The sequence below is a fragment of the Embiotoca jacksoni genome, unplaced genomic scaffold (assembly GCF_022577435.1).
Source record: "Embiotoca jacksoni isolate LCO1_2020_lvr unplaced genomic scaffold, fEmbJac1.0.p SCAF_16, whole genome shotgun sequence".
Lineage (NCBI taxonomy): Eukaryota > Metazoa > Chordata > Actinopteri > Embiotocidae > Embiotoca > Embiotoca jacksoni.
The window spans coordinates 445,716-470,159 of record NW_027185296.1 but is presented as its reverse complement, the minus strand read 5'-3'; the positions used below and the strand labels follow the sequence as shown (position 1 = coordinate 470,159).

The window sequence follows — 24,444 nt, the reverse complement described above, 5'->3', positions numbered from 1 at the left end:
CGTAAATACATTTTAACATGCATGTCTTAACTGTAAAATAGCTCTTTGTGCAAAGCTAGCTCTTCTGAACACCTTTATTGAGTTCATAGTTTCAATATAGAGTGCCAAAGCGAACAACACAGACATGTTTTTGCCAGCTTTGCTTATCGTTTCAGGTGAAAGAAGCAGGGGCCCATTTTCTCAAATAGTTAAAAGGCGATGCTGCATTCAGATCGTCCACTTGTTCGCGAGGTGGTGTGCTATCTAGTGGACAAGTGGACAAATCGAATGCAGCACAAGTGTTGGCAAATAAGTAAAGAAGATCAACCAGAATTCTTGGTTAAAAGCTTTTTTTTTTTTTTTATTGGTTACAATAACTCATGGCAACATATCAGTATCACCAAGCCACTGTACAAATACAAAAAAAAAGGTCTGGTGTGAAAAAGACTATAAAAATTATTCCATAACAAGTGATTATAATTTCACACAATAGCACTGTAAGAGAATTATCATGGCACCAAGTCCCTGGTCTTTACTGGCTTAGAACATAAAACAATAAATAAAATCAAACCAAACAGAAAGAAATAAAATGTCAGAACAGTAGGTTGCAGAGTCAAAGGGCAGTGCATTACTTTGTGATGGTGCTGTGGTGGTGGTGGTCATGTGATGCAACCAACTCAAGTGGTGGGGGTGTCACACAATAGATTTCCCTCCTTTGTTGTGTGTTCATCAGAAACTACAACTTTTTTTTGTGTTCAAATTAAACCGGAGGGTTCACGCAAAAACACAGTCACCAAAAAAATACTGCCTGGACTTGTGCAGCAGTGACATTTACTCATCTCATACACTGCAACAAGTTACTGCTCTGCTAATTAACACAAGTCAGATTGAAGTTTCTGCTTCTTCGACCTTAAATGCATCGGACGTTGTGTAGTTCAGGGGCTAAACTGGAAAAGACTTCCGCTAAATACAACAATAGTGTGAACTTAAATGAAGTCAAGCACCTTTTTTTTTTTATTCATGAGTTAACGGCACTACTTGCATGAGTGAACTGCACAGGCACATATAAGTGTTACTATTCTCGTTTCCAGCTGCTAATACTGCTGAATTACACAGAGGGACAAAATGGCTGCCTTCTGAATTCCACCGTCAGGAATACGGACAATCCCCTTTTTTTTTTTTTTTTTTTTTTTTTTTTTTCAGCTGTTAAGGGCTGTGGTGTTTTGTTTTGATTTTTATTTCACAAAGCTCATGATGGAATATGAGAGTGAAAACATGGCAGATTTAATGGGATAGTTCTACATTTTGGGAGATATTCACTTCCTGGCAGGGACATTTCAGATGAGAAGCTCGATACCCCTCTCACATCGGTCTGTTTAATAACAGGAGGACAATGCTAGCTGCAAGTGTTAAAATATTCTGTGACTATCAAAATGCGACTGTAGGTGGTGCTGTAGCAAGGATGTTACTTTGAATTAGTTGGTGTTGTAGTTAATGTTATTCACTCGGGTAAGAAAAAAAAAAAAAAAAAAAGGGCAGAATACCTGACCATATTTAGATGCTACGTATATTTGTTCAGTTTTTTGAGCACATTTTCTGATGACCTGAAATGTTGACACTCTGATTTGATTCTGCCAACTCTTCAACATTTTTCTTGTTTCCATTTGAATCTTTAAGGAAGGTGAGACAAATGCCAGGTGCCTAAGACTTACTGGAAGCAGCCTCTTCCCTTTCTAACGAAACAATCTGTACATTGACGTTGTGTTCTCTTTGGCGACTCCTGCGGCGTTTAAGAGGTAATTGCAGTTTTTGGATTTCACTTCCCAGAGATCCAAACAGATGTCAGTCAGCTGGCAGGTATGCTGCTTCACACCGCAAGTGAGCTGCAGGGCGAGGCGGTGGCGTCAGCTCCGCCTGCATTCTCTGTTGGATAGACCAATGCTGACGGGTGAAAAACACGTCACTAACTGCGCGCTGCTCAGGATTTGACCCGGGGACGTCACCACGGACGTCCAGCTCATTCCGTTTGTAATGCTGGAGATGCACTCCGTCGCCATTGCCATGCCTCACCAGGTAACAGACAGTGACTTAAATCTTTTGAGATTATTACTTTAAATCGCCGGGTACAGGAGCACGTTATGATGGAGGTCACAATTTCTGAAACGGGGCCTGGAAACTGCGCGAAAGTGAACGGCGTCAAATTGTTGTCAGGCACCTCAGCTTTTTTTTTTTTTCCACCTGGTTTAAAGACTGAATCGTGTTATTTTCAAATCATAACTTATCCAAAGTAACATCTGCAAAACAGCACCCTGCCAGCAATCGCGCACACCAGACTAGTTGCAGGGCAGCACAAACGGGTTACCAAGAAACAATCAGGAGAACTTGAGTTGAGTGAACTTGAGAACTTGACACTTCAGCTTCCGTTCAACAAAACGACACGTTACGTGTTAAATAGTTCCCGGTCTTTGTCCAAAGCCAACAAATGACCGCGCACAGCCAAATATTCCCCACTTATCTCCTCTGACCAGCAGAAAGTGAACGTTTGGCAAAATGTCGGACTGTTCCTTTAAATGCACACTGTAAGTCCGTCATTCTGTCATCTTCATCCGCAGACGCATGAACATACGCTGTCCACTGACTGAAATGGAAACTCGAGTCTAATGAGCAGCGTCAGTTTAACGACACTTCGGGATACAAAAAAACCGGTCGTCAGATGTCAGCAGTCGACCTGTTTGATCAGACAACACACTGGCTTTAAAAAGATCAGGTACTGGTGTGACTTCATCTGATGGAGAAGGAGAAGGCCGGCACTCGAGTCAAGTGAGCGAACGTATTTGTTTTGTGTTGTTGTTGTTGTTGTTTTTTTTGTCACACCGACTAGTTTTCAGTTCACAGCTCAGGGTCTGTGGATAACATTGGCACAAATGAGGAAGTAACACTTAGATCTATAGGTTATCCACACACATCAGCAAATTTACCCCCTCCCCTGACACACACACACACACACACACACACACACACACACACATATATACATACACACACCTCAACACTGATATGCAATACATAGCACATTCTACACACTTCAAAAGGTATTCTGAGGCTAAAAAGAATAACCGTTATTTTTAACATTCTCCCAAGATGGATTCATTTAATGCGAATGCAGGAAAAGCAGCTGTAACGTAAAAAAAAAAAATAAAAAAAATAGGTCACTAGAATTACGTTATGCCAAAGAGGGGTTTTCATTGATAGCTGTTTGAGACTTAATAAATACTACAAACTGTACGGTGGTAGTAGTAGTAGTAGAAAGCAGAGTTGTATAAAAAGTGGTGTAAAACACTTGCTTTAAGAAGCAGTATGGAGCTGCATGTGTTCGCGGTGGGTTTCTGTAAGCATGCTTTTTTTTTTTTTTAGTGTTCACTAGTATTAGAATGCGCTTCTATTGGGAAAAAGCAAAAAAAAACAAAAAAAACAGGCAATCTGTCTTATTGATCAGTGTGTAAAAAGGAATAGTAAGAGAGAAACATTACTGCAGTCAATGCTAGTATTACCTTCTATTATGAATGGTTTCGTAAGGCAGAATGGAGACACAATAGTGCCACATCTCACAGGCGCACAAACCCTCCCTTTATCCAGCTCCTCCCCCCGTGGGTCAAATATTTATATTTAGAGATAGGCACCGGAGACAGCTGATGGATAGGTCCAACTCACACACGTTGCGTGCGTGTTTTGTTTTTAAAATGAAGCCTTCTGAGCAGCCAAAATAATGGAAGATGCACGACGCAGAAAATACTCAAAATGAGAAATACCACTTCTATGGGTAAATAAGTCACATGTGCTCGATGGTTTACATTTGTACTACAGTATGTGAGTGCATTTCTAGCTCTCTACTAAGTGTACTTTCTTCACTAGCAATATTTAACAGTTCATAACATGTTTTTGGTGAGGGAAAAAAAAAAATGCTGAACATGTTAAACCCTTTTTTTTTTTTTTTTTTTTTTTAAACAAACACTTTTTTCTTGGTTTTCTTCCTTTTTTTGTTGTTGTTGTTGTTGTTGTTGTTGTTGTTGTTGTTTTTAACAGGCTTGTGGTGGCACTGGTGTGATTCTAGAGTGGCTACCGTGATTTCAGTTCCATGCAGTCACTCAATTCACGCCTTGTTGACAATAAAAAAAGGACTCTGTGATCCTTCATTTGGAAAGCAAAAAGATCAAAATGACATGAGCTCTGACAGACATCTTTCTTTCCGTCTTCCTCTTTTCTCCCGTCATCAGAGACTCACTGTTGTCCTTCGGGATCCTGATGAGGAGCTCCTTTAAAAAGATCCTCACATAATGGCCGGCGTCGCTTTTCCGTTTGTCTTCACAGGCCTCGTGCCGTTACAGGCTCGCAGGTGGAGAACGGCTTCTTCTTGGGGTGAAGATGTCTGTTTGTGGTGCACTTCTCTATATCAGTGTCATTTGCGGGGCAACATGAGATCCTCATGTAGACTCTCTAGCCCACAGGAGGTGGGGAGATAATGACCTCTGATCAGGACCATTACCAATCATATCACACTGCAGATGGTTTGCACGGATGTGGTCTTCAGATATTTAGCATCTGATGTTTTGAAACCACAGTCCACTCGAGTATGAGGCAAAGGCAGGGCCTCCAATAAAATCAAGTTTTCTCTCTTAGCCTAAAAAAGTCTCCAGTTTCTACTTCGGAGTAAAAGCCGGATCCAGACTAAAAACGTACAAGGACTCCTTGTTGGTTTTGAAGTTCTATCTCTAAATCACAACCACAGACATCTGACAGTTTCCGTCCAAAACAAATGACTGCGGTGAGGAATGCTCGGGGTCATATTGTTTGAAAAAAAAATACAAAATAAAAATCACAGCCATCTTTCACATAAACGAAACGTTTACAGGTACAGGATGCCTGTAACCCTAAAACACATACAAATGAAGAATGTGAGTTTAGTTGGGCCAAATTACATGTTTGGTGTACATGCTATATCCTAGATATTTTGGGTTCGACTAATTAAGCAGGTACGAGAGATTTTGGAAACTTTATAAAGTTTTCAGGTAAAATTATTTGCTTTGCCTAAATTGTCTGACATTCAATCTTGTACTCACACAGGATGAAATAAATGATTCTGTTGCATTATGTAGAACTATGAATGTGTCCATTTAAAATTAAATATAACACCCTAAATTGAAAAAAAAAAAACAACAACAAAAAAAAATTCAAGGCTGGGAAATAAACTACAAAAATATATACATACACATTATATATGCATATATGATGCATATATACACACATAATGCTATACATATATACCATCTTTATATATACATTTACACATTACACACTGACGCTAACCCTGTTTGCTGTTAGTCATGGTAAAAGACGCTCTTTAGTGCCCCCTACAAAAGAATTGGTATAAGAGCAAAATCTTCTATTTATTTATATTTAAGTTTTTCAAAACTTTTTTTTTTTCTTCTTTTTTTTTTTTTTTTTTTATCTTCGATTGGACAAATCTACGAAAAAGGTTCTTATTTTTGTTGCTGTGTAATAGTTGGGGTGAAAAAAAAAAAAAAAAAAAAAAAATTCTAGTTAGAAACAGTTGGTACTTTCTCACAGGTGGGCAGGTCACCGGCAGAGATGAGAGCTGGGGGCGTGTTAAGGAGATTTCAGCTGACACAGTGTGCACTCCTCGGGTCCAGTCCAGCAGATGAGTTGGGATACGTAGGGTGGGGTCGCAGGAGGGAAGTTGGCGGGCAGTGATCGAGTACAACAAGCAAAAGGTTTGTTTAATTCCAGATCCGAAGGAAACTGTCCCAGGAGCCGGTGGCAACAGCCATGCCGTCTTCTGTCACTCCTAAGCAGCTCACTCTGTTGTCGTGGCCTGCTAGCACGCCTGCAGAGCAAAGAAAACAAACCCCGAGTCTTGTGTTGGTTAAAAGAAAATCTGCATCCCAAAGTCGAGGGCCATTTAAGCATAACTGAAAACCATGATTTAGAAGATCATGAATTACTCAGAAATCACTTCGATCAGCAAATACTTCACAGGCCCTCATACTGGTCATTTCTATTCTAGGATGCAGCTTTGGTTATATGTTGGAGCTGAATCTATTAGTTGAGCAACAGAAAAATAACCAGCAACCAGCGGGCTAATCATTTATTCCTTAGTTTTCCAAGCAGCAATGTCAAACATTCTCTGCTTCCAATGACAGAATTTGCCGTTTTTTTTGGTCAATTGTTTTGACACGAGACGTTGCTCAGTTATTTACACCGGCTAAATAATTCTTTAAACCAAAAAAAAAAAAAAGAAAAAAAAAAAAGAAAAGTCACCTCACGCGTCACCTAAAAATTAAGAGAACCCGTAACCGGACTTAAGACGTCAGTTACCTGCACGCTCCCCTTTCAGAGTGTCCCAGACGTTGCAGTTGAAGTCATCGTAGCCGGCTAGGAGCAGGCGGCCGCTCTTGGAGAACGCCACAGAGGTGATGCCACAGATGATGTTGTCGTGGCTGTACATCATCAACTCCTGGTCGGCACGGAGGTCAAACAGCCTGCAGGTGGCGTCATCTGAGCCAGTGCCAAAGGCATTCCCGTTGGGGAAAAACTGCAGGGGAAAGAATTTACATCAAGCAGACGCAAGTAAAGTGCTGTTGGATCATATCGTGCCTTTGAAATAAAGAGTTGCGTCTCTGCGGAGAATCTTTCTCTCGAGATGTTCTTATTTTCGACACATCTTTACAGACCGTCCAGGGCCAACAAAAGATCGTGAAACTAATAAGGTTGTCCTGATTTAAAAGGAACACAATGACATTAGTGAAACTTGTAGAAGAGGAAGGATGATGACCAACATGTAGTTAAATGACATACTGTATACTAATGTTATCACGCATCCCCTAATTGTGTTTACTGCGATAAAAAGATAAGAAAGCAATTTTAGTTTGCCCGACAAAACAAACACAAACAGGTTTTTTTTTAGTTTTTTTTTAAGTTTCCAGACTGACGTCCCCTGAAACTCATGATTATACAAATTACTACTGTCAAATAAAGACCTTTAAACTCAAAAAGGTCTCAACAACAACATTTGAATCCAATTTATATCATTCGAGTAATGGTTGATTACCGTTTACTACTTGAAGCATTAAAAGTGGAAGGAGAAGGTCCAGTACTTACAGTGACGGCGTTGATGTCGGACACGTGGCCGGTGAACGACTGCCTGCACATTCCATCACGGATGTCCCACAGCTTGGAAGTGGCGTCGCAGGCTCCCGACACAAAAGTCTTGTAGTCCGGGCTTAGAGACAAGCTCATCACGTCGCCTGTGTGGCCAGTGAAGTTGGTGGCCTGCTGGCCTGTCTCTATATCCCACAATGCACTGCAAGAGAGAGAGGGAAGCAGTGGTTAGGGACGAGTCGGCATCAACAAATCGGTGGACTATTGCAATTTTGGTGCAATTATTAGGTACTGAACCATGATGCTGTGTGACAACGTGAGAATAGGACAGTGAGGATAAGAGGATGTAAATTAGAGATAAACTCTTGACATTTTTATAAAGTTTGGAGAACCTTCAGTTTACGTTGCTGCATGAAAACAACAGTATCGATAGGATACTTCCGTCATGTAGAGAGCTTAATGGTTTTAGGTATGGAGGTTGCTCACCAGGTGGTGTCTCCGGAGCTGGTTAGTATCTGGTTGTCATCCAAGAAACGACAGCAGGACAAATAACCTGGAAATAAACAGAGGTTCCACATCAGATAAGGAGGATGCTGCGATGCCTTCTGAGTGTCAAACTGTGCCCCGTCGTGATGGAATTTTAACGAGGAGTCACATTTTTTTTCTGGGGGAGGGGACGCCTGGTTTTGAAAAATGTGCCTGTATTTTTAGGATAATAGAGGCCTGTTTATCAAACACTGGTCTACAGGGACATTCAATCTCTTTGGCTCCACTAGTATTGTAATACAGCAATGCCAAAGGCATGAACAACACAGAAGAACAAAACTATATTTTCTCTCCACAAGAAGACAAGTGACACTGTAATTTCTGAAATATATTTTTGAATTTTCTAAAGCCCTTTTTTTTTTTTTTTTTTTTAACCATATTAAAAAAAAAAAAAAAAAAGTAAGAAGGCAGGTGGTCGCACCAGAAACTGCAAGAGGTCATGAAATCCATTGGAAACTAGGAAACAGGTTTGAAAGTACGGCGAGTTAATATTAAGCGTACCATTTACAGTATTAGCCAAATCAAACATGCTGGAGGGCAGTCGTCAAGTTACTGTATCATATGGGAACAAATTAGATAAAAAAAAAAAGAAAACATAATAAACATGCTGTGGTTCTGTTGTGGCTCTTTTTGTTTTACTGGCGCCGAGCCTACCTGTGTGTCCTGGTAGCTCTCGGGTGACGCGCACGTTGCCTTCGCGGGTCTTCAGGCTGTATATGGAGCAGATGTTGTCCAGACCTCCGCAGGCCACATAGTTCCCAGAGGGGGCGTAGGCGCACGTCATCACCCAGGAAGAGCGCAGGGGGATGGCATGCATCTGCGTACGAGGACAGTTGGAGTCGTTTCTTTATTTGATACGATAAATAAGTTAAGGATAGCGCTTTCGGTTATACAGGGCTTTGAGGACGAGATCAATTAATGGCTGTAAATCGGAAAGGCCGCGTGATCACTTTTAAAATGATCATCTGACAGAATTCTGCCTCTTCCTCCGCACGTCGGAGAAACGAAAGGGTGCATTCTTCCGTTAGTTGGAAGTAGCAATGTTGCAAAAGTGGTAATATAGTAACACCATGGCACAGATGATGGAAAACCAACAGAACATTCACATGCAGTGCAACAGGACAGTACAAGCTGTGGTGTGTGTTTGGGACAAGCAGCATCTTTCTACATTTTATCTACAGAAGTTCATATGGTATCAAAAAAGTAAGCCAAGAGGTAAATGTAACTTGTAAATTATTTTTCGGTGATAAACAAAATTGGATGATGTTGGTGACTTGTCTCTTTTCTGAATATATTTGTAAGCATATGTTGCTTAAAAGACCCAGTCCATAAAAAAAAAAAAAAAAAAAAAATGATAGCTTGCAAGGAACATGTGCAGAGTTGATATCAGCTTCGAAACATCTCTCTAATCCAAAAGTCAGCGACTAGAGTCAGTGAAAATCTGGATGGAAGCAGCAGAGGTTTGACTCTTAAATTTTCTCAACAATGGGTGGAATTTTTTTATTGCAGCTGTGCTTGTACACACTTTACAAAAATCCATCATAATAAAATATTAATCTCACCTTATTTGTTGTGTAGCTGTCCCAGATGATTAGCTTTCCATCTTGCGAGGCACTGACAAGTAACCTGGTAACAAGTTAAGAAGAGCAGCATGACACCAGACTCGTATGTTGAAGAACCCACATAATCTAAGCTACATGCACCTGGTTCTTTAAAAGCAATGAGAGGCAGCCACCCTATAAACTACTGTGCTGTACTGTCAGCCTGAGTGATTACAAGGTGCTCGGTCAGAAAGCATTCAGCGTGAGCTTCCTACTCCTCTCGCTCTCTCTCTCTCTCCATGTCAGTACGCATTTCCCTGCACTTTCCCTTTTCCTCCCTCTCCTGGTGGAAGCCTCCTCATTCAGGGAAGCCGCTTTCAAATGTCCGACTCTATGTAATATTCATTACCCCGGTTATGTAAAAGTCCCTACTGTCGAGTGGGAGGTGGAAGCCTCGCGGGTTGGAGAAAGCACTCGAAAGAAGCTGAGGTGGGGCAGCGAGAGGGGACAGCAACAATAGGAAGACGGGAGAAGGCCGAGTTAGAAACAGAGATGACGGGAGTGAGAGTTGTAGATGGTGCAGATGCAGAAACAGCTGGAACCCCTCCCTCCCATCCTGACTGGGTGTTTCCATCTCTCCAAGGACAGGAAGTGGTTTGATGGTGCTGTGCTACAATCAAAAGGAGAGCTATCACGCTCAAATGTCATTGGCTGTATACAAAATAAACACTGGCCTCCTGCAGGGTCACCCAGAGGGTACCGGGCACAACCATGCGCACATGTACACCCACACACACACACACACCAGAAAAATCCAGATTGAACATCAGCTACCGGTAATACCAGTATTTAGCCATATAATAAAACACATGTTACACTTAAGAGCCGGTTTGAGGGGTGAAAATAGAGAAAACGGTTTGCTTGGGAAAAAAAAGATGTGCATGATTTATGTATTCCGTAAATCTACAAAACTTTACCTGCAGAAGCAGAACCACCTTTTTAACTACCTCATCTTCCAGTGTATGGCTCAAGAGTAGTGCACTGCATGCATAGTTAGGAGGAAATGCAATCTGGACTGATGATTCTCGGTGCTCATACTTGCAGCAAACAATTAAAAAAGCAGTTTGTGAGCTTGAATTGAATGCGTGCAGCCACAGCTGCAGTCCAATCAGGAGAAATAGCTTACAAACCGCATCTTTAAGGAAATATGACATATGCTGTGGTGGCTGTCTGTCTCTGTGTCTAGCAGTATTTATTACTGTGCTCATAGTGAGTGTGCGAAACAGTGCTGGCACTTAGACAGATGTACAGTAGTAGTGGAGGTGGCGGTAGTGACAGTTATTTATGGTGGTATTAGTCATATTAGTAGAATAGTAGTAGTGGTGGCAGTAGTAATAGTAGTACGGATAGTAGTATAGCCCCACACCTGGGACTGCCGTCACTGCCCCAGTGCATTGCATTGGGAGACAGATGGACAGAGAGAAAGGTAAAGAGTGACACACACATATTAAACACGTACATAAAAGCTTTTAACACCAGGGATAAAAGATATTGTGAACCTCTGTGTTGTACACAATTCTTTCAGTATGTATTTTTGCTACACTGCATAGTGTAGATACTAATAATCCACTTGTAATGGACTACAAAGAACTGGTTCTCTGTATAATTAGCTATGTAAGAAATTAAAACAATTAAAGGCCACTTTTGGGGGCAGACATTAAACCAGTATGTGGCCAGTGACTTTACTTTTTAATATGCGCATTCTAATGGTGCGTCTATGTTTGGCTGAATCTGTAGATGGTCAGCTGCCAGTCGCATTACACCGACATACACCTTGTGGTGTTAACAGCTGCCATGCTGTCACTGACAGTGCAGAATTCAACATATGCCAGCAGCACTGTTCAAATTTTTGTGCTTTTTACTTAGACAAAATAAGAAACACTTGGAGACGACATGAATTTAAACTGAGCACACAAGCGAAATCTGAAGAAAATACCAACACACAAACAGAAGATAACGCCAAACCTTTACCCACTACTGCAAAAAAAAAAAAAAAAGTGTTTGAAACTAAAGCCTTCACGTCTTTAAGGACTCCCAACATTCCCAGAAACTAAAGTAAACATTTTCTGCTGCTATTTGTCAATTTACATAAAGAAAAAATTACAAAAAAGCATTAAACAAATAACCACAAATAAGATAAATGATGGCCAAGCCTATAATAAATTTGTAAAAAATAAAATCAGACCAAGAGGGAAAAAAACGCGAGTAATAGTTGTGCTCTTTACATCTACATCTACATTACCTGGAGTCACTCCCCCAGTGCATTGCATAGATCTTGGCCAGGTGGCCCCTGAGAGTGCGTCGCGTCCTCATCTGTATCCGGCCCACTGAGTCCAGACCAGCTGTGATCTGCCAAAACACAGGAAGAAGCGTCAGCAGCTACGCTCAAGGTCCACGCACACATTTATTACCACTGGACACGAGCTGAGGCTGCGAAAACCAGCCAACGTCACTCAACAATAATCAGTGATGAATAATCATGACGCTTGTGAAATATCTATATGCAGTTAAAGAACACTATCTATTTTGAAACTCTTAATTTGATTATTTATTATAAATATGTACATATATTTATTTTTTTATCATTTGACTTGGAATCTGGTTACAGGTGGCTAAAACTAGGAAACCAACGAAAACTAATTAATGGACTAGTAAATGGGTCAATGCATAGAAGTATTTTGCGGACATGTTTGGCCCTAGAACTGCGAACTCAATGGCATACAAGCATAGTTGTATGAACGCACAGCGGGAAAAAAAAGTATCATGTGATATTTTACAACTGGAAAGAAACTTAACCCATACACAAAAGTCTTACCTGTGACAGAGTGGAGTCACTGCAGGCTTTCCTGGCATCCTGCAAAACAAAACAAAAGCCATAATAATCATGTTGCCAGGGACAGTATATACAGTCACTGCACTGCAAACCGTGACGCAAATGAACACTGCAAAATGTGCTTTTACAAGCGTTGGAACGTGCCATGATTCATTACCAATGACAGAAGCTGAATATGTCAGCAGTCACAGAATAATAACACAGCAGTAACCAACATTCACAGGTCAGTTCCCAGAATCGAATTTCTGCACGAGGATGGCTGACTGACGAGTTATACGTGTCACCGTCTCATCTGAAACTGTGCGAATCACGGCTTGCAGTGAGCAGACATGCGACGCACACACGTGCACAAATCACACACACAACAACAAAAACAAAACACATGCAGACAAAATGTTGCCGTACCCGGATCTGATTGCGTAGTTGCTCGGCTTCCTGCCGCAACTGTTCCAGCTCACTCATTGTCCCTCTGTGATGTGTTCAGGACACACTGCGCTCCGAATACTGACTGGGCTGAGGAAGCACACACGTGCCTTCACGCACACACGCTCACCCACACACACACACACGCGCTTTGGCAGCTGACACCTGCGAGACAGAGACAGAAATACTATGAGTTCAACAGGCAGATGGACAGCAAAGGATGGAAACACTTCCATCTGACAAACATGGGTATCCTGTTTGGGTTCAGATCAGAGAGGAGGGTGCTGCAAGGGGTGGGGACGGGTGGGCCTGGGGTGGCAGCTCGGAGGGTGGTCTGGCTCTTCAAACACCCTCGGTGTGGTTCAAAAGGCCATCTGAGCCCGGCTCTGACCTTTCCTCGCTCAATCAGCCTTTTGTGTGGTTGCATTGCGCTGTTTGCTCGGCCCGCAGCCGTGTGTGTCTGCGTGTTGAATGTGAACCTGCTGTGTGTACAGATCTGGATGGTTTGTTAGACAATATGTCCAAGTGAGAGAGAGAGAGAGAGAGAGAAAAAAAAAAAAAAAAAAAAGTGCATATATTTATTAGTGAGTGTATACATTGAGCCAGCATTTATCTGAATGCGTGTCTGGGTTAAGTGTCAGATTAAGCATCTGTTTGTACACTACATGCATACGCGTGTGTGTGTGTGTGTGTGTGTGTGTAGGCTGCCACTTCCTTTACCTTGGGGAGTGTAAATGTGGGTCACAGAGCACTTAAGAGTCTCCTCAGAAATGTTTGGTCGGCGCCCCCCACATGCACACACATCCACCCCCCCCCCCAACCCCCCCGCCCCCTCATTTTCCGGCTGTTTTACAGTCTGCTGTTCAGAAGTCGAACCATCCCAGATTAAATTTTCAGTTGCATTTTCTATAATTCAACAATTAGACTGAGTTCAGCCCTTCCTCTTCACAGGAAACCATCAGGAGGAGGATGTTTGGGCTTCATTTTTGCAGAGTCTTTAACCATGAGCTGAAATGAATTACTTATTTCATAAAAGTAATTTGAAAAAAAAAAAAAATTAAAAAACTTATTTTACAAACAACAACTAAGACAGTGATGTAATATTCATGCTGCCCAGATTGCCTTTTTTTTAGGACTGTAGATTTATCTGGTTACGGAGCTACCCTTTCCCAGTTCAGTTAGTTTTAGCCATTGTGCCTCCGCTCCATTGACACAAGAGAGGATGTCCTTGACTGCTCATCATGGACTCGTGTCTCAGCCAAGTAGGGTCTTTGACAGTAACAAGGCATTGCAATGCTTTCAGTTGCCTAGGAGTGACGTCACTCCCTCCTCTGGCTGACGCAACCCCCATGAAGAGAGGCTCTCAGCGTCAGCTTGGCTGTGATGAGCTACTGCTCAACGACTGCCCGGGATCCATTATACTGTCCGATCTGATATCTGCCACGTCACACAGAGCGCCTTGTCGACCACCAAAACAACCAATGTGATCTTCAACACGCTGCTAAATATTTTCGATCAATGTTTTCAGCCCAAAGCTTGTGTCATAAAATGCAACGGAGCACCAGAGAGATGGCGTGGGAAGTAATGCAAATGACCATAACGCTGAAAAACATATTGTATTTGGACACTTCATCATTTTTAGACAATTTGTATTTATTTTAGGCAATCCATGGCACAGATTTATGGTAGTCCCACATGGATAGACCTGCTCGCTTTCTGACACTCAACATAAGTCATTTAGGAACCAAAACAGGACCCTCAGTAGAAGAATTGTAAGCAACCATATGGACAGCCAAAAGAAACAGCCATACTGGTAAATATGATCCCTGGAAAAGGGCCAGATAAAGTTGCCCTTTAACGTTTCATAGTCGTAAACCTCAGCGACTGTGTGGCTTTTCTCCAGTTGTGCGACTTGAGTCATGCAACCAGCCAGCCGGGCCAACAAAGGCCCAGAGCATGGCACAGGATCAGGGGCGACAAAGGCGGAGCTGTGTGCTGGAGCTGCCCATTGTTTAGTATGTGGCTGCCAGCTACAGTAGATAGGGCTGCTTGGCACCACCACAGTTGGGTCTCTGCGACCCAACTGCCATGGGAGGCCAAAGTTGCTAGTGCTGTGCCGTACTGACAACATCCAAGCACCTGGCCCTCCATCCATCCATCCATCCATAAATTTGTGGAAGTTCTAGACACACAGGCAGAAATAGCCACACTCTTAAGGTCTTTGACCAACTTTATAAATGCTCCACATAGTGATATTTATCTTCTGTAAATCTCAGGCATTTGTTAGCCTGAAATGGACGTGGATACATTCTTGTAAATGTTGGAATATGAATATCACCAGGTAATAAAATGAGCAGCAAAGACATGCTTCAATTTCACTTCATGTTTGTGCTGCATTGGCAAAAAATCAAAATGACAACGCGCAAACAAGTGGCTCTGCTTAACTATAAAACCCCAGTGCCTTTAATTTAATAATTCATCACTCATGTATCAATCAACCATGATTGGCAGGTAATGTATACCATCATCATCAACTTGAAAATGTAATCAGTGACGACTTGAGCACTCATCGAAACAGTTCACAAAGGGCTCCACAATAAACGATGAAATAAACAGAGCAGAAAATAAATTATAAAAATGGCCAGAAAGATTACAATATAGAGCCCACAATATATAAAATCTAGAAATGTGGCAGATGTATGGCCAGAAGAAGAACTAAATTATTTGCTGAATGATTATTTGAACAACAGAAAATGTATAAATTACCAAAGAGTAATCAAAAAAGACAAACCTTTTACCTTTGTTAGGCTGTTTTTCAGCTTTCACTGATTTTAAAACAGTATTTTTGGATTTGAAAAAAATTGAAACCATCTTCACCATTTTACAGACCACATTTATTGGCTGCTATTGAACCTTTTTATGATTAAACTTTAATCAAGATTGACAATGGGCGTGCGTTTATCATGGGTGAGGCAAACACACGTAGCACTATTTTTCAAACTTTCATTTTCAATCTCACACCATAACCTGTCTCACAAACAGGGACGAAGAAAGAGAGATCTTAACTTCTTCACAGTAGAGCTCAGTGTGGTCTCACGTTCTCATAGAGGAGCTTGAACACAATATATTTGTGACGGGAGATACTGTTGATTCAGTGTTAGTTACTGCTGACTGCAACAAGGGAACTCCAGAAACAGGATCACAGAAGATTGACATCACATCAAACATGACATATTTCTGAATAAACCTAAATGTATTGTAGTGGGAGTGTCCGCTTGGTCACTTACAGTAGAAACACATCTACCCGAATTGTGAACAATCAGAGCAGCAGCCACAACAGGAGGTTAAGGAACTTATGAACGGCCAGGTCTGGACAAATTCTTGCAACATGGCTGCTGTTGAACACTTTACACCAGTGCCAACAGTAAAATATTCATATTTATCACCGTTAAAATAATTTTCTGTTAGTTAGAAGCATGTATTCCCTTTTGCAGGGATTTTACACAACTTCTTTTGCGTGACTCAAACTCATTTCATGACTTGCATTTTCCCCTGGTTTACATCAACTCTGAATGAAACTCATTTAAGTTTGGCGAGTGAAAATGAAGAATGCAGCAGGGCAGCGCCACCAGGTGTAAACTTGTTCTGGTAACCTGCTGACTAGTTCAAACATCTGGAGAATGGAGGAAATACCTGACAAGATTCCCATAAGTTGAGAGGCCACATGTCCTTGTTCTCATCAGATGCATGCTCACATTGTGGTCTTTATGTGTCAATACTTAGGAGCTCATAAGAAACGGCTTAGAGAATATGCGGTATGGAGGACAGATCACCTGACTCACTACTAGCTTGGACCAACACAGAGGTCTTTTGGTTAAAAACATAAGAATAGAATTTGTGTAATAATTTTGCCTATTTTAACACTGAACTGGTTAACAAAGCAGCAGGAACACTGAACGAACGTGTGATGACTGGATAAACGATTTTGATGAAGGGTTTCACCCCACCTACAGCAGACAGTTCAAGAATTACGCACAATGTAGTCACCAATACTTCCTCACCATTTTACCTTTACCACACAGGTTCTAAAATGTGCTACAGGTCGCATGCAGCTGGACTCACAGAAGTCAGATAATATAGAGTTTGAGCAAACAGTGTACTAGGTCTGGGCAAAATAGTTGAAGTCAGTATCACAATTTTAACTGTATTGCACTATATTACATTATACTGACAGGTGTTTCTATTATTTTGACCAACACATCTATATCAATGAGGTACTACTGATACACCTCTACAAACTACATCCTCCAATATGAACGTGAATCAACACAACTATTTCATGAGCATTACAACCTTCATGAAGCTAGGATTTTTTTTGTTGCGGTATTGGACTGCATTAGGTTTTTGCTGATTCACATAATATTCCAATTAGTGTAATTACAATTACGGTGCTCCACTGTTTTGCCGTCCAACCAGCATTTCCTCAGTATTTATTTACAATTTGTTCAGAATCAATGATCTGAAAACAGGATTTTGCAACATGGTCCTATAATATGGCCACATCACTACAACACAACTGAACTGAAAGTCAATACATAATAATATTCACGGCTGCAAATAACGATTATTATCATTATCGATTAATCTGTTGATTATCATTTTCTTAATTAACCGGTCAGGGTTAGGTTCGGTTGAATTTAAGAAGCTGGAATTAAACAAATAAAAAAATATTTTTAGCATTTAAATATCAATTATCAAAACAGCTGCCAATGAATTTTTGTTGCAGCCCTAATGCTATTAATATTGTGAATAAACCATTACCCAGCTCTACAGCGCATTGATAATTCTCATATTTCAAAGACTACATACTCTCTTGATTATAGGATTACTATGAAATATCTTTCCTGAGACTTAGGGCTGCAACTCATGATTATTTTCATTACTGGTTGATTAAATTCATTCTTTAAAAAAAAAAAAAAAAAAAAAAAAAAAAAATTTTGATGAATCATTTAGTCTATAAAACCCTCATAAAATATTGCAATATGCCACTGACAACTTCCCAAAGCAACAGTCCAAAACAATTAAATTTACAGTGATATAAAAAGCAGTAAAACCTCACCCTGGACAAGCTGAAACCAGACATTCACTGACTTATACGGTTATTCAATTATTAACACGTTTTCAGATACAACGGTGGTTGCGCCTTTCCTTGGCTTTAAAGACTGTACACCAGTCAAATTAGAAAACGTTATTCAATTATTTAAAATGAACAGTTCATGTTATCTGCCTGCACATAATATCCACTTTATATTTACCGTTGAAAAAAGGCTTCCATATTATAATGATATTAACACGACATTTTTAGGAGACGCACCAAAAAAATTAATTTAAAAAAAAAAAAAAAAAAAATGAAGGTGAGTTTTAAAATCAGCAGATTGATAATAGATATGATTTCCGTTACGTCACACTTCACACACATACTATCTGCCAACGGCAGACAGGAAACGAGCAGTGTATTAACAATCAGCGTGAATGTCTCCGGGTGGAGAGAAATTCCTGACAAGAGCAACACATTGCAGGAGGAGGCGCCCCCCCCCCCCCCGTCACGCTACCAGTTGATGCTCGGATGAAGGCAGACTGTCATGTATATTTAATATACAAGAAAAAAAAAAAGAAAAAAAAAAAAAGAAAAAGTCTACGCCAGGATATCGTGCTGCGGGAACACACGATTGTATGCCTGCTAAGTGAAAGGTTTTAACCCCTGTAGTTTCGCCTGGGACTCGTTTATAACAGCCTGTAAAAAGGCCGTGGTTGGATCGCAGTGAATTTAAAGCAGTGGAAAGCTTTGGCTTTGCAGGGAGAGAAAAACAACAACAACAACAACAACAACAACAACAACAAAACAGCACCGAGGCAATAAGTAGCCTGGGAACAGTTCATTTAACGGATACACTACTTGCTTAGAGTGCCTTTAATATGTCAAACTCACGGATTTTCTTTTTTTTTTTTTCTTTTTTTTTTTTGCATTTCACCCTCAATATAAAACAAAAACAAAACCGCCATGAGCAAAGCAGGAAATAGCCTAAAAGCTACCAAAATATCAAGACAAGACTCCACGTCCTTACCTGAAAGCAGGCGTTTCGGCTCTGTCCGTCCTTCCAGTCCAAGTCACACCGATCCGTTTTCACACGACAATCATGGCAACAGCTGTGGGGGGAATCGCAAAGGCAGCTGTGTTAATTTTAAGACAATTTAATCGGTTTAAATGGTCAGAAGCGAGCGCTCCTCGGTTCGGATTTGACTAAAAATTTTCACCAAGCAGGCTAATCACCACACCCATGAAAGTGGGAACATGGCAACAGCCTACGCTGAGGGGTGCGCGATGTCAGAGAGATTGATATATCATATTTCAGCCAGAAAAATTACTTATAAAATATTAAAAAAAACCTTACAAAATGTATTTATATTTAACGTAATACTCCAAAATAATCAGTAATAACATATCTATGAGCATGGGAATTATCGAAAAGTGGGCTGTGTACCCTATGAGCGAAATGGTACCGTCTGTCAGCCCCCTCTACAAAAAGGAACCGAGTGGGATACAGGAAACAAATATTAGACTTATAAAATCTGTGACAGTAGTAGAAGTGATTCAAATGGACATCACCACGGTTTTGCAAAGCCAATCTCCACTTTTTTGTTCCTTCAAATTCCAACACAGTTGATAATCCCGAAGAGCCCTGACTACACTATACAGTTTAAGTATTAAAGATGGAGGTGTGGAAAGTACAGCAGCATATTTTTTAGTGAATTAATGTTAGCCTATCTGTCAACAACCATCACCGTCTATTGCCAGTTGTGACAGTACTTTGACACCTCTCAGCATTAGTGTAAGACTATATGTGTTCTATTTATATTTGTTTCGCATACCCCATAAGTACAACGTATTTCAATCGAATGTGGTTATATTGCAGCTATTCAATAAGTTTAAGACAGTAAATCTGCTTTAGATGATGAGCCGATGAGTCAGTTAGTAAAATTAGGGAAATTAACCCGCAAAGATCTTGATAAATGATTAATCATTTGAGTCTTTTATCACAAAATCTCCTCAAATTCTAGCTTTCTAAATGTGAGCGTTCTTCTGTCATAGTAAATTGAATATCTCTGGGTACTTTGAAGATGCTATCTTGGGCCCTGTGAAAGTGTGATGGACATTTTTATTATTATTTTATAGTCTACACCAAACAATGAATTGACTGGGCTGCAAATAGCGATCAGTTTCATCATTAAATGAAGTTTTTGAACATATGAACATCTAAACTATTGATTAGACAAAACAAGAAATGTTTGTATAACAGGCTTGTGGAGCTCATGACATATTCATAGCACAAACAACTGACACGGAAATTTACTAAAGAAATAGGCCTATGTATTTTTTACATAGCTTAATTAGTAACACGACAAAACAGTGAAGACTAATCAGTTAATATTTTTTTTTTTTAAACATCAAAAGTCACATCTCTCTGGTTTGGTTTGTGCCAGGAGACAGCTGTGCCAAGTCTCACCCCGGCACACCATGGTTGGCCTGCAGCGCGCTCATTGAAAAGGATCTCTCACCATTAGGACAGGATGAATTTTTAATGGGGCCAATGAAAGGGAGCAGTGGGATAGGCTTTTCCATATCTCTGCATGAGCCATAATCAATGTAGGGAAGATGAAAGTTTCCCAGCCCTTGGTTTCCTTTCGGAGTGGCATGGGGTCAGATTAAGTCTAATTGAATTCACACACACAGCAGTAGTTTAGGTGTGTCAGACCAACATCCCCCAAAACACATTATGAGGATTAGGATTAACATGATAGCAGAGACATATGTTGTCATTACTGCAGCTGGGAATTGTTTTTTTTCCTTTTACAGTGATCATTAGTGCAACAGGGAAACAGGGTAATATCAAATTAAAATGTATTGTAAATACAGTGTGTTATTCATAAATTCAGAGATGATTGTTTTTTTTTAGAGAAGGACTATTTTTCAATGTACTGCGATGCAGTCAGCGCTGCATATGACTGTAAATTCTTATATATACAGTTTAGAGAAGTTGGATGAGACATGTCAAACTATAACCACAAATCTGCCTCCATTGAGGATACTATAGTCTTAACAGGATTTAATGACAATGACTGAATGTTTTTACTGTTATTGTTAAATGTATGGTTCAGTCATTCTGACTGTACCAATGTGCTCACTGTTGACCTTCTGACTGTGCTGCTTTGCCACAGCATGTTGTACAGCTGACATAATCCTAGGTCACCCTAAAGTTTTTGTGAGATCATGCAGAGGTTGCTCAACAAATGCACTAATTGCACATGGTAGATATCATGCCGCTGCAATGTCGCTACAACTCAACGAGTCATACTATTTTTTAACCTTTTGGACCACAGGTTTATTGTACAAGGAAAAATAAAACACTACATAAGAAGGAGTCAACTCATGTGCTCTGTGCCTGTAGTGAGCAAAAAGACAGAATTAATTAGCCAGCTGAGAATCACAGTCACTGTGTCCAAAAGCACATCCTTGGCCAATCAGGTTCCTTGGCCCATTGCTTGGCAACGAAAAGCGAAGGGAGGGAGCAAAATGACACTGTAAAAATAGCACATCAATAGCCTGGTGTCTGAAAAAAAAAAGAAAGACACACATGTTGGTGAGGCTATAAATAGCGTCCTACTGCCTGGAACAGGTAGCGTGTACAGTATCAAACTGTATTGTTGCCAGCAAATAAGACATTTTTGCATTGATGCAAATTCAGTATGGGTAGGGCACATAACAGCTTGACGCACAGTAACAGTCATGAAGATGATTTACACAATTTGAATGAGGTTGGTTTTAAGGCTACGGAGAAACAACAAGAGCTGACCTGTCCCTTTGTTACTGCCTAAAAAGCATCCCAAAACTATTAACACAGTTTTCTTTGTGCTGTTGTCAGCTGATGTTTTGCATGAATGTAAAAAGACCACATGGTGCCATATTAAATTTGAATGTATTATCTCGTGTCTACAGACAAGCTTCCAAGTCAAAAGGAAATTTTAGGGTTTAAAGGTTTACATGAATAATCTGGATAATATCTGATCTTTCCATATTATCTCATCAAAACATGCATTAATTGGTCAAAGGCATCACATTGAGCTGCATGATAACATATCATATCATCACGACAATGTCTCATTACTAAAATGGGTAGTACACATGTGTCTTTTGTGTAACAGAAGAGTAGAGCAAACTGTGGCCAAAAATAAATCTATCATATCCAATTCAGTTTCACAGGACTGCTCAAAAATGATTCCAATGCGTGGGTGATCAAATCAAATGGAGATAATGGGATGTCAATCTGAAACAGTTTCTCAATCCTTAATTTTTATCTGCACCTTCCAGGTTTTTTTTTTTACCCACATGTGGCGACACGCCCCGACAACCTCCATGTAATACGTCCACTGTATCAAAAGCAATTAAAAGGTGTAGCAACAGTAGAACCTTAAAAGGCTTTATCGGGGCCATCTTATCCACCAGACATCTCCCGGGGAGGCTGGCCGTTGCCAGGGTAACCCTCACAAATGGCAACTGACGTCAAGAAGGTAGGAGAAATACCAGGGAGAGCCAGAGCTGCTATGCATAATGGATTATTGAAAATAGGGCCCTCTTGAAGAGTGCAAAGTGACTTAAAATATGCGTGCCTTGCTGAGCTCGCCACCACTTCTCTTTCTCTCGCTATCTGTGATGAGGAAAATAGATGTTGACAGTTTCAGGGTTTTACTTGCTGACTGGCACAGCTTGGGCTTGACTGGCCCTGCATGGTGAAATGATCCATCTTGAGTCAAACACTGCTGAAGAACGATTTCTTCATTGGACACGTAATGCTTTTTTTTTTGCTATAGTATTTAAATTGGAGTATGTGCTGCAGTTTCCTGATTAAAAATAATTTGAAAAAACCCTCCATCTATCTGCACTGAAGTCATGTGTGGCCACCTGCAAAGCATCTTACTTCATCTGAACCAAAGAAAGAGAGATCTGTCCCATCAGACATCATCCCCAGTAGGTCCTTTCTTGCTCACATAACAAGGATCTACAGCGACATTCATGCTCAGGTTCTCATAAATGATCCCTTCAGATTACGCTTAAGTCTCGAGCATAACTATGAGCAGTTTGCTCTTTCTCTGTGTCGGGTTCTTGTCTAATCTCGGTGCTATTGTTGGCCCATGAGAGACGGTCACAGCGGCAGCTTGGTCAAGAGCCCTCATCGTTTCTGTGATAATGCCTCTCATGTTGTGTTGGAGTCACACTATTGACAAGCAGGACACCGATTGTGGATTCAGGTTTGCTGAAGGCAAAGGCCAAGTACTGTTGCTACCCACATTGATAGAGTGGGACAAAAGCACGTACATGCAATAGAGAAGTTACATGGTGTCCATTTTGGAGTGCAGGGTGGGACACATGGATAAAATCATTATTATAGTTATCAGAGTAACACTGCTAAGACACTACAAATCTAAGAGTAAGTCATGATTATGAATTTGTATTTGTATAACTTTTTCAAATTTAATTAAATCAAATTTAACTTAACTGCACAATCGGAGGGAAAATAGTCTTACCTGTTGCATAATATTGTTCAAAGAATCTGATATCCGAAAGACTATTCAAGCACTGAAAAGCCACGTTCCTTAAATGTAACATCTGAAATGTGTCTTGTTGAAGCATCCTGTCAATGCATTGGTTTCACAATTAACGTCTAAATGAAGGAGTCCATTAAGTGGAGAATGAGTAGGCCTGAAGCTTAGCCTTTGTTTCAGGGAGAAGCTCTAGAGGAAATGTGCAAACAGAAGAAGTGAGAGTGTTTGAGTCCCGGGGAATCCCAGACACTTCTGTAAATCAGGGGTGGAATAAGCAACACAAAGCATGAACTGACATGCTGTTGGGTTTCCTAAGAAGTCAATCGCACAAGTCATGTATGGGAAAAAAAAATTAAAGGAAGTGAGGACCAACCCTGGTGTTCTAATGCCACCCTGCAACACTATGGCATCAGATGATTATTAACATTTTGGTCACAAAGCATGAACTGACATGCTGTTGGGTTTCCTAAGAAGTCAATCGCACAAGTCATGTATGGGAAAAAAAAATTAAAGGAAGTGAGGACCAACCCTGGTGTTCTAATGCCACCCTGCAACACTATGGCATCAGATGATTATTAATTTATTACCATGAGCTAACATTTATTATTACTTGACATTTTGGTGCACCACAGGTTCTGAACGCGAGATAAGAACAGTGTATTACCTCCTAGCTGCCTCCCTGAAAACCAAGCACAATCAAAACATTGTTTCAGTTAACATTGTTTCCTCTGTTAATTCTGAAGTTGTAGCAGAAAGGTTTGTTTAGGTACCACACCCATCTCTGTTTTAATTTCAATTATGGTGGTAGTGCAGACTTCAGAGCTGAAGACACAGTTCCTCTGATGATCTATTGAAAAATAATATTCCTAACAGCAGGAATGTGCTAGTTTGTGCTTTTATAAAAAGTTATCTAATTTCTTTTTCCATGACAGTGCTGATGTAGCTGTGGTAGAACATCACAGATGAATGAAACCACATGCACCGTAGTGTGCACCAAAAACTCTACATTTAGAAAAAATAATCAAAGCTTTTCTACCTTTCTCCAGTGCAGATGAGTAGCAGAGGAAGAGGGCGTTTTCTGCATACGTCCTAAATGGCATGGATTATGAGTCGCACAGAGCGCTGTGGTTTCAGTTCTTCCTTTCAGCAGTGAGTGGAGATGCTGCTAGGAGGAGCAGCAAATGGAGAGAGAGGCAGAGCTGGAGTATGAGGTAGAGAGCTGTTGAG

At 40.6% G+C, this 24,444-nt stretch overlaps 1 protein-coding gene across 3 annotated transcripts; it reads right to left on the bottom strand.

Annotated features, from left to right (window-relative positions):
* Nucleotides 1-312: 312 nt before the first annotated feature.
* LOC138198567 (guanine nucleotide-binding protein subunit beta-4) lies at nt 313-24,370 on the bottom strand. Of its 3 annotated transcripts, XM_069150025.1 has the most exons (12): nt 24,254-24,370; nt 18,684-18,765; nt 12,541-12,723; nt 12,118-12,156; nt 11,545-11,651; nt 10,669-10,683; nt 9,264-9,327; nt 8,356-8,518; nt 7,642-7,708; nt 7,156-7,357; nt 6,373-6,589; nt 313-5,881 (listed from the first exon to the last, which is right to left on the bottom strand). In XM_069150025.1, exons 3-12 carry the CDS (start codon nt 12,595-12,597, stop codon nt 5,775-5,777), a joined length of 1,038 nt encoding a protein of 345 aa, XP_069006126.1. In that variant the 5' UTR covers nt 12,598-12,723; nt 18,684-18,765; nt 24,254-24,370; the 3' UTR covers nt 313-5,774. The 3 variants fall into 3 exon arrangements, with proteins under 3 accessions (XP_069006126.1, XP_069006125.1, XP_069006127.1); XM_069150024.1 differs by lacking the exon at nt 24,254-24,370 and having other exon boundaries at nt 18,684-18,884; XM_069150026.1 differs by lacking the exons at nt 10,669-10,683; nt 24,254-24,370 and having other exon boundaries at nt 18,684-18,884.
* Nucleotides 24,371-24,444: the final 74 nt, after the last annotated feature.